Raw genomic sequence first — 10,701 nt, 5'->3', positions numbered from 1 at the left:
CTGAAGATGAAAAAAGTGATGAGGGAAAGAGTGAAGATGAAATGACCAACAATAATGTAGGCAGCCACTTAAGGTCTTCAGCACAGGCTATCAGCAGTTCTGATCGGGTGAGTAGCTGTCCTTACCCTTCTGCAACTGAAGAGATGTCACGCCTAGGGTTGAAAGGTGAAACGGGTAGCCAATTTTCCCCTGATTGTGGCAGCTCAAGGCCTAAAGAGAGTAACAGGTCATTTTTTAAGAAAAGAAAACTTGAAGATGCAAGTTGGAATGTATCTGTGCCTTCAAAATTGCTCAGAAGCAAGAAGAAACATGCTCATCCTATTGATGATTTTGACAAGACTGAAGAGTTTGTTACTCCAAGTGAAGATGATATCTCACTATCTAGCACCGACCTGGGGGCCTTTATCACCACCTGGAAGGAGGCATGTAAGGATTACACTGTGGCGGAGGTATGATGAAACTCGACTTGAAAGATACTCCAACTAGAACAAAGGTGTCTGTGTTTTGTATATCAATACTTATACTTTCCATTGGTGCTCCTTCTGTGTTTATGTTAGATGTTTCTTAATTTGTTTATGTCCATTCTGTTGATAACAACACTTGGATCTCTGCTGATGATTTAGTTGATCTTGAAGTTCATTAGGAATCTCACATGTCAGCAGGGTTGACTTGTTTCAATGCTGGGTTGGAGTTTCAAGGAATTTTAATTAGTTCTGGTTGAAATGTGAATGTCACACTGGTAATATACCGTCTTTTTTGAAGAAGATATCTTCGCCATGTGCTCGACTCATTATCAAACTAGCATCCCGGTCTACTAGACTGTATTTTTTGCAGTCCAAGTGGCTTAATGCTGAAATCTGGTTAAATAAGTTGTTAGAGGTCTTGTACCTTGTCTTTGCTAATGGTTTACATAGAGACTATGAAACTTTTGGCTGTTGGCTAAACATTAAGAATAACTGAGACAGTATAATTTAAGGTGACCCATAAAGAAATGAAGTCTAGAGCTTTTAAGTTTAATTTTAGGGTTGCCCTTTAGCCTCAAAATCTTTATTTAACCGAACCAATAGAAAATAGTTGGATTAAGCAAGAGAGCAAATGAATGTAATATTGTCCAGTGTCCTCTATTTTTATTGTTGTGTTATTTCTTTGGTGGAATAGATTAAGAGATGCAGTCTTGAGAACCATGTGTTTCAGTTCAAACTGAAAGGAACAAGATTTTATAGTCCCTAATATTTTGAAAATGTGAACTGCTTGTTGCGGGAAATTTCTGGAATCATTAAGTCGTGAGTTCCTTGCTTGAAAGAAGCAGGGTGGTAGTGTCTGCAAATAAAACATGTAATTTTTCTTGATGCAAGACTGAAAGTGTACAAGGACCAATTTTAGTTTGTTTGTAACTTCATTGATTTGGAAATTTTACATTATTTCAGAATTTTATTTTGAAATTCAAATGTTATTCATGATTTTATTGTTGCTAGGATTACTAGGATTCTATTTTATTTGGATTTTATTACCAGGATTATATGTAGCGCACACTTGTAGTGTTGCCTAGCGGTTCTGTTATTTCTTTCTTTCCTTTTTAATGCATTAGATGCTTCAGAAATGATTATACTTCATTTCTATCTTGTAAATATTTAAACTTGAATGTTACATGCAAATGTCATTTTAATATAAGTTGCACTTCTCAGTGGTATGCTTTTGTACTTTTAGGTTCTTGAGAGAATGCTTCAGCACTACAAACCACCAGAAAGCAAGAAAGCTGTTCGCAAGCGAACTAATCGATGCATGAGAAGATTCAAATGCATATTTTCATCGTACCCATTTAACGGGATGCTCAATGTAGCTGTAAGTTAATTATTGTCTATTAAATTTTTATGTTGACAAGTTGTCTCATTTACTGTTCTTCTCAAGAAGGTATTTAAAAGTTTTTTTTTATCCATATCTGACTGGGAGCCCCGGCAGTACTTTGGCATTTTGTGAACAAAAAGATTTTGGATTATGAAGCCTTTTCATTTTCAGTGAACATTGTTTGTTCTGCTGTAGTAGACTTTGATCTTTATCAACCCTTGCTGGGACACAAGTGTTGCTTTCAGAAGCAACCTTCATGTCTTGATTTTGGACTGTTATGAGGGCTTTGTGTATCTAGTGAACATCTACTTTGGTTCTTTATTCCAGAGTGAAGCAATTTTATTAATTCTGCAGGTTGCATCTATCAAGTGTGGAATGTGGGATAGCATTTATGATACTTTACAAGTCACAAGTCAACCTGAGTCAGCTAACACCCTTTCTGGAAACTGTTATGAATATGGATGCATTGATGCTGAACCAGGTGAAAAGCAGGCACCAGTGGCCTGTGAGCGCTTACAGAAAACACACAGTGAGTGATGCTAGCTTTGCAAATAGGCTGTGCTGAATTTTATTGTTATACTGCAATTGTTCTTTTGTGTCTTGTTTCTCCTTTCCTTTTGGTGCAATTACCATTCATCACATCAATTTTCAGTTCAAATACATCTCGAGAGTCAGTAAGGTTCAAGGCTGATCCTATTAGTTCACCTTTAAGACTATTGGCACAGCCTTTTCAAAAGAAATGTCAAAATTGTCCTTTGATTTTGTGAATATTAATGAGAGAAATCAGTATGTTTATGATGGGCAATTTAGATGTTTCGCATAAAAAATTGTGCCAGTAGTGCCCGCCTGTGGTGGAATGCTACGTTTTTTTATTGGTGTACCATGCCTTTCTGGAAAAACTAGGAATAATGTTTGGGTCCTATCTTCCTAAGTTCAGTGGAGTTAGTGGTTGAGTTCTGAGTTTGTTTTATATGTTTGCTTTGAATAATCTATCTATATAATCAAAAGTAGTAGCTGATTAGCAGATCTCTCAGGTGCTGCCATTGATCTATCTTGCTAAGTTCTATGTTTCGTTTGAGTTTCTTTTTGTATCATTTTGGAACGATTTGTATCCATGTAATCAAATATATGTGGTTAATGGATCTCACAGGTGTCCCAGTTGAAGAAATAATTGGGAAAATTACTAGACATTACGAGCTTGATAATGAGTATCAGAGCAATGGTAAATCAGTTCTGGAAAACAAACTCATTTCATTGAGGAAGCTGTCCAGTTGTGAGCTGTGGCTAGTAGAGCAATTTGGTGTTAAGGAATTCAAGTCCCTTGGTCATGGGGAGTTTTTTGTTTTCCTGGAAAAACATGCCTCTCTATTTCCAGCTAAATTACAGAATCTCTTGTCTGGTGATAGATGTGGAAAGTCTACTTTGGAGGTCTCGATGCTCCAGCATCAGTTGATGGTACTAGTGTCCCAAGCTTCATATAGTCTGTGGGAGAATGAAACTATTACCAAACAGATGGTTGCTGCACTCCTTACAAGACAATTTCCACTACTTAGTTTTAACATCATGGAAAATGGTTCTATAGAAGATTTTCAACAAATTGTGGGAAAGTATAAGAACAATGTAATTTCAAAATGTGTTGTATTTTCTGCTACGCTGTCAGGAATGCATCATATTGGAGACTCATTGCCTCTTAAGGAAGACAAGTTAGAAACCAATGAAGTGAGAAACAAGGGTGACAACTTAGTTGCAGCATTTAATTCCGTTACATCTAAAGATGCAATTGAAGTTTTGGTTAGAGCACCGATGCTGTCTGACCTGAACTCATGGTCGCATTGGGACCTCAAATTTGCTTCCTCCCTTGGCCCTCTTGTAGGATGGTTGTTGAGTGAGGTCAATGATAAAGAATTGATGTGTTTGGTTACAAAGGATGGCAAAGTGATCAGAATTGATCAATCTGCTACTGCAGATTCTTTCCTGGAAGCTGCGCTTCAGAGATCATCTTTTCAAACAGCAGTGAAACTGTTATCCTTGCTCTCATTAGCTGGGGGGGAAAACCATGTTCCTTTGTCCCTTCTAAAATGTTATGCTTGCCATGCCTTTGAAGTCATTTTGAAGAATCATTCTGAAAATATGGAAGTAGAGGACAGCAGGAAATGTTTTTTGCATGGAAAGGCAATTGGAGTTGCTTCTAATAACTTGACTGTTGAATTGCAAAAAAAATCATTTAAAATCAACCAGGCATTACATTTTGCGTCAAGGTTTGTCCTTGATTGTCTTGGTTTTATGCCTGCAGAATTTCATGGTTTTGCAGCTGATGTTTTGCTCTCAGGGATGCAATCTGTAATAAAAGAAGCTTCTTCAGTGATTTTGTATGAATGCAACCAAAAAGAACGCCTGATGCTTCATGAAATAGGATTATCTATCGGTGTAGTAGAGTGGATTGAAGATTACCATGCATTTTGTTCTAATAGTACCACTGACTTGTCCGTATCTTCTGGGTCATCATGCTTGGAAACTGTGAGGTCTGAGATAAGCACTGAAAATGTGACTCTGAGAGAAGATGCACATTATGCAACTTGTACTCAAGTTAGATGCACAATTGATGATGCTGTAGTTTCCAGTGATGAAACTATCAGTGGTAGCTTAGAACAATCATCCGACCTTGACCAACACAAGGATGCAGCCATGGTAATTGAATCAATCAGGAAAGAAGAATTTGGTCTGGATGCAAATCTTTTCAATACAGAGAGCAGCATGTTGAAGAAGCAGCATGCACGCCTAGGGAGAGCTCTTCATTGCCTGTCCCAGGAACTATATTCACAAGATTCACATTTTCTTCTTGAGCTTGTAAGTAAATCTAATCAGGGATGGATTGCTTGTTCTGAGTATTGTTTCTAACCCTAAGGTTTCATTTTACTATTACACGCTATCATGCTAACTGCTAAGCATTATTCAGGTTCAAAATGCTGATGATAATATATATCCTGAAAACGTGGAACCTACTCTGACATTCATCCTTCAAGAATCAGGTATTATTGTTTTGAATAATGAGCGAGGCTTTTCTGCTCAAAATATCAGAGCTCTTTGTGATGTTGGAAATTCAACCAAGAAAGGATCTGTTGGTGGATACATAGGGCAGAAAGGAATTGGCTTCAAATCAGTATTTCGGGTATGCTTCTTTAGCACTGCTATATTCATCTGTGCTCCCAACCATCTCTCCATCAGTCTCAAATGAAAAATTCATTCAAAAGTAGTGCTGGGGACCAAATGCCCTATGGGACTAATGTCAAACCATATTAAGGAAGGGAACAATTTGTGTAAACTAATGAACATGGTATGAAAGACAGCAGAACAGAAGTGTTGACAGGGGAAGAATTCTAATAACTTTATTGCAAATAACAAGAGTTACAAGGAATAGGAAACAAGTAGCCTCACACCACTCAAGAGAATCACTCTCATATTGAATCACACCAAATACAAAAGGGGTTTTCATTACACATGAACTACCAGACATAATATTCTACAATAAATAGAGTTACATTCGATGGTTATTTAATAGATAACTACTAATTAAAGAAAAGAACAATGACAGTTACAATTTGCTTCTACTGCCACTTGGAAATACAAGATTATCTTCATTTATTGGATGCAAATTTCTCCTTATTGCCAACGTGTAATACTGGAAGTGTAGCCTCCATAGAATGTATCCCTTTACTGGAACTAGCTTGATCTCTGTCAAACCTCATCACGCCCTTCTGCTTGTCTTTGCCTTGAATATTGCCACTTCGATCATAAGAACTTGCATCAGGGACAATGGGGAGTTGGAACTTGGGAGTGAACCAAGTTATTTAGCTTGCAATCTTAGTCTCTGTAAAGTTTTTCAGCATCTTTCTTTTATGATGTACAAATAAGGAATCACAAAACTTAGCAGTTCCTTAATCTAAAAGTTTGTTAAAGGGTGTTTTATTTGATAATTTGAACTACAAATTCTTTCAATATAATAAAAAATTTCTTAGTACAAGGCATCATCACTATATGTTGAAATTACAAAATATCTTAGAGACTTGTCTCTGTTACTATGGCCATATGATTGTCCCTTCCAACAAAGACTTGTTGCTTGCTAGGATGTTCCAGTTACTTTCTTGTTAATGAACATTATACTTGATCACTATAATAAATGGAATGAAACAAGTTTTTTATTTGGACTTCAAATATAGCACCTAAAATGGCAATTCACATAAAAGCACGGAGGCTTGGTTATGTTTTTTGAGTTTTTGCAGATGGACAAGAATAAAATGTTACTTGATTGATCATAGTTGCCTCTCCTTTTTTACAAAGAAAATGAACTTGTAATTGTGATTAACTTGTTTGAAAATAGTCACGGTAGTTGTTTTGCATAAATGCATACGACACCTTTTAATTCTGAAGACCTAGATGGGTAAATATAATTGCTTTTGTGACCAAAAGAGCACTTTATTAATTTTTTGTTATTAAATAGAAGTGATAATGAAGTCTTTCTGAATAAAGAAAAAAAAGTGTTATATGGTAGAGAATTTTAATTTGCTGTTGGCATTGAATCAGTTCTTACACTATTTGTCATAAGATTTAAGATCACACAAGGGCATTTATAGATAGGCTATATTATATCTATTAATAATTTTCCTTTTTTATGTCTTTTGGTCTTTATGTAGATCACAGATTCTCCAGAGATTCATTCCAATGGATTTCATATCAAGTTTGACATAGGCGAGGGTCAGATTGGTTTTGTGTTGCCAACTGTTGTGCCTCCTTGTGATATCAACTTTTTCAGTCAGCTGGTGTCTATGCACCCTGATCAAATGAATATTAACAGTTGGAATACTTGTATTGTGCTTCCTTTCCGGTCAAAATCAGAAGATACTGCAACAAAGATGTTTTCAGATCTTCATCCTTCTTTGCTGCTTTTCCTTCAGCGCCTCCAATGTATCATGTTCCGAAACATGCTCAATGATTCACTCGTCATCATGCGGAAAGAAATTTTGGAAGATGGTATTGTAAAGGTTTCATGCGGGAAAGATAAAATGTCATGGCTTGTAGCATCTCAGAAGTTGGAGGCACATGCTAGTCGTCCTAAAGTGCAAGGAACTGAAATTGCCATAGCATTTACACTCGAGGAGTCAGATAATGGGGAGTATAATCCACGTTTGGACCAACAGCCTGTTTTTGCCTTTCTTCCTCTGAGAACTTATGGTCTGAAATTTATTCTTCAAGGCGATTTTATTCTACCTTCATCAAGAGAGGAAGTGGACAAGAATAATCCCTGGAATGAATGGTTGTTGACCAAGTTTCCTGGTTTGTTTGTTAGTGCAGAGAGATCCTTTTGTGCTCTTTCTTGTTTTAGGGAGAATCCGGGCAAAGCTGTGGCCACTTATATGAGCTTTGTTCCACTTGTTGGGGAGGTGCATGGTTTCTTTTCTGGCCTTCCTAAAGCAATTATTTTAGAATTACGAAGAACAAGCTGCCTGCTTATTGAAGGAGACAGGAGTAAAATGGTTCCTCCTTGCAGTGTTCTGAGAGGTTGGGATATGCAGTCTCGGAATGTTCTACCTGATAGATTGCTTCAAGAGTACCTTGGACTTGGATTCTTGGACAAGAATATAGTTTTGTCTGATTCACTTGCAAGGGCACTGGGCATCATGGAGTATGGGCCTGAAACATTAATTAAATTTATGACCCATTTATGTCGCACAGAGAATGGCTTAAAGTTGATGGGCTTGGGTTGGCTATCATCTTGGCTAAACACCCTCTATGCAATGCTATCTCGATCTTCTGGGCAAACTGAACTTATAGATAAACTTCAAAATATTCCATTTATTCCCCTTTCAGATGGAACTTATAGCTCAGTGGATGCTAGTACAATTTGGTTACACTCTGATACCTTAACTACTGGGTTTGATCGTGTGCACAGACTTGAGGCTTTTCCAAAATTGAATGCCAAACTTCAGATTGTAAATCCAGCCCTTCTTTCTGCATCATCTGTCGATGAGACTTCAGTCGACAATGTTGCTAGGATGCTTCATAGAATTGGTGTGCAAGAGCTGTCTGCACATGAAATTATTAAGGTTCATATTTTGCAAGCTATCTCTGATGACTGCATCACTGATAGGGACAAGGATCTAATGATAGATTATCTCTGCTTTATAATGATCCACCTACAATCTGGCTGCCCTAATTGTTGTGCTGAGAGGAAGCACATTATCTATGAGTTACAAAATAAAGCTTATATATTGACAAATCATGGATATAGAAGGCCTGTTGAGACATCAATTCATTTCAGCAGAGACTTTGGGAATCCTATTGATGTGAATGAATTAATTAATATAGCGGAAATGAGATGGCATGAGGTTGATATCAGCTATCTGAATCATCCAGCTAACAAATCCCTCTCAAATGGATTGACCAAGTGGAGGGAATTTTTGCAGGAAATTGGTGTCGCAGACTTTGTGCAAGTTATTCAGATTGAAAAGAGTGTTGCTGATTTATGTTATGGTGTTCCCAATAATATGACATGGGATACAGACCTGATTTCCCCTGGATCAACAGTAAAAGATTGGGAATCCAGTGAGCTGGCGCATCTATTGTTTATTTTGTCCACAAGTGGTGATGGAGAACGCTGTAAATATCTCTTGGAGATCCTTGACACGCTATGGGAAGATAACTTTAGTGACAAAGCTACTATTTACTATGATTTAAAGTCCAGCGATAATGGGAGATCCTTCAAGTCTTCTTTTATAAGCAAAATCTGTGACTCTCAGTGGGTAGTTTCTAGCATGGACAATGAACTTCACTACCCTAAAGATTTATTCTATGATTGTGATGCAGTACGCTCTATCCTTGGTGCTTCTGCGCCATATGCTCTTCCAAAGGTTAGATGGATGTTCATGACTAGCAAATGGAGTCATAGTTTATAATAGTTGTCCCTCCCACTTTAAGCCCAATATTACCTGCAATTGTTTATAGGAAGTAGAATTATAAATAAACTGTTTTCTTTTAATTTTTCCTCTTTTCATTGCATTGATTATAACACCAAGGGGCAGTAAAGGAATAGCACTTATCAAAGGTTTTGCAATTGATGGGTATCATAAAGTGACATCAGAACAAAATAGATGGTCAGAGGTGCACATGTTTGTGAGATAGCTATATAATGTGAAATTTTGTCATTATCAGATTCCATATGAAATCTGTGTTTCTGCAAATATTAGTCCCGTACGTAGTGCTTTTTGTTTGTTTTGTTTTATTTCCTGCCCCAAAAAGGGAAGGGGAGACAGGGATAGGGTGGGGGAAGGGGAGACAGTGGTAGGGTGGGTGTTTTTTGCTTGTGATATGGTTTAAAGTAGACACCTCCTCGATAGGTGAAGGCTCATAGTAGATTGGAATAAACATCCGCAGTTGTCAAATGTGAAAACTTGCAGTTCTTGGTTTAGTTGAGCTGATATGATTTCTGAAACATTATATACCGTGGCTGCATCTTCTTAATCTAATTTGCAGCACTATATTCCTTTCTGTAACAGGTTAGAAGCAGAAAGTTATTGAGTGAGCTTGGCCTGAAGACTGAAGTCACTATTGATGATGTTCTGGAAATTATTAAAGCATGGAGAAAATCTGAAACCACTTTCAAGGCCAGGTACTGCTGCACTTTTGCTGTGCTAGATGGTCACGTGGCTCATGAGTTGTGTAAGACATGATATTTATCATTATTACGAGTACTTACAATGCTAAATGGTTCCCACAAAGATTTCAATCTCTTATGGATTTTGTGGATTTGTAAATTCAACTCACTAATTGGGAGTCTGTAAAACCTCATTTTATCATTCTGCTCGATTCTGAATATATCCTTATTAAGTCAACTGTATCTTTATTTTCTTGCCTATCTCTACATTTCAAATCCAGCTATCTTTTCCATATTTGCTATATTGTTTATTCCATTTTCTGTGTGTTGTTTGGTAGCTTTTTCTTTGATCTTACTCATTTAAATGACAACTGACATTTTTTCCTCTACAGCATAGCACAAATGTCAAAATTCTACACATTTATCTGGGATGAAATATCTTCTTCAAGGAACAAAGTTTCAGAGGCATTCCGTTCAGGACCATTTATTTTTGTTCCTAGTAAATCTGGCTCTAGTCACAAGGATTTGTTACCTGGTGTATTTTTGTCTGCTGAAGATGTATATTGGCATGATCCAACTGGCTCTATGGACCGATTGAAAAAGATCCGTTCTCAGGGCGGGTCAACAAGTGTTATTCAGTGCCTGTTAAGCAAGATACTGTGCAACGTTTATCCAGGTCTTCATGACTTTTTTGTTAATGAGTGCGGAGTATCTGAAATCCCTACTTGCCATAGCTATCTTGATATTTTACTGCAGTTATCAACTGCTGTTTTGCCTTCACAAGCTGCTAGTGCAGTAAGTTCCCAACTTGAAAAATAATTTGACCTTAAACTGATTGTGTTGTGTGGCAATCTAAGGTTTCTATTTCATGTCATAGGTTTTCAAAGTTTTGTTGATGTGGACTGAGGGACTGGAATCTGGATCTCTAAGTACAGAAGATATCATTCACTTGAAAGAATGTCTGACAAAATTGGATTATACTGTACTGCCTACAGCACAAGATAAATGGGTTTCTTTGGACCCATCTTTTGGTCTGGTATGCTGGTCCGATGATAAAAACTTGAGGAAGATATTTAAGACTTTCAATAATATAGAATTCTTGTACTTTGGCAATCTGAGTGGCAGTGAGCAAGAGATGCTCCAAACTAAAGTGTCTCTCCTCCTGCAAAAATTGGGGATACCTGCTCTCTCAGAGGTAAGCACTCTTT

General features: G+C 37.2%; 1 protein-coding gene across 3 annotated transcripts in view; it reads left to right on the top strand.

The window, feature by feature from the left end:
• Nucleotides 1–10,701, top strand: part of NOV (Histidine kinase-, DNA gyrase B-, and HSP90-like ATPase family protein) — a 15,450-nt gene that overhangs the window by 2,063 nt on the left and 2,686 nt on the right. Inside the window, exons 4-12 of one of the 3 annotated variants that reach the window (XM_011047320.1) lie at nucleotides 24–449; nucleotides 1,708–1,842; nucleotides 2,200–2,374; nucleotides 2,996–4,692; nucleotides 4,802–5,014; nucleotides 6,537–8,750; nucleotides 9,396–9,508; nucleotides 9,886–10,288; nucleotides 10,371–10,688. In XM_011047320.1, the coding sequence (XP_011045622.1) occupies nucleotides 24–449; nucleotides 1,708–1,842; nucleotides 2,200–2,374; nucleotides 2,996–4,692; nucleotides 4,802–5,014; nucleotides 6,537–8,750; nucleotides 9,396–9,508; nucleotides 9,886–10,288; nucleotides 10,371–10,688 (5,694 nt within the window). The remainder of the gene's footprint in view (nucleotides 1–23; nucleotides 450–1,707; nucleotides 1,843–2,199; nucleotides 2,375–2,995; nucleotides 4,693–4,801; nucleotides 5,015–6,536; nucleotides 8,751–9,395; nucleotides 9,509–9,885; nucleotides 10,289–10,370; nucleotides 10,689–10,701) is intronic. The other 2 variants (XM_011047321.1, XM_011047322.1) reach the window with 2 other exon arrangements.

The sequence above is a fragment of the Populus euphratica genome, unplaced genomic scaffold (assembly GCF_000495115.2).
Source record: "Populus euphratica unplaced genomic scaffold, PopEup_1.0 scaffold274.1, whole genome shotgun sequence".
In the NCBI taxonomy this organism is placed as follows: domain Eukaryota; kingdom Viridiplantae; phylum Streptophyta; class Magnoliopsida; order Malpighiales; family Salicaceae; genus Populus; species Populus euphratica.
Note: the sequence above shows the minus strand (reverse complement) of the source record. Positions and strands in the feature narration are given on the sequence as shown.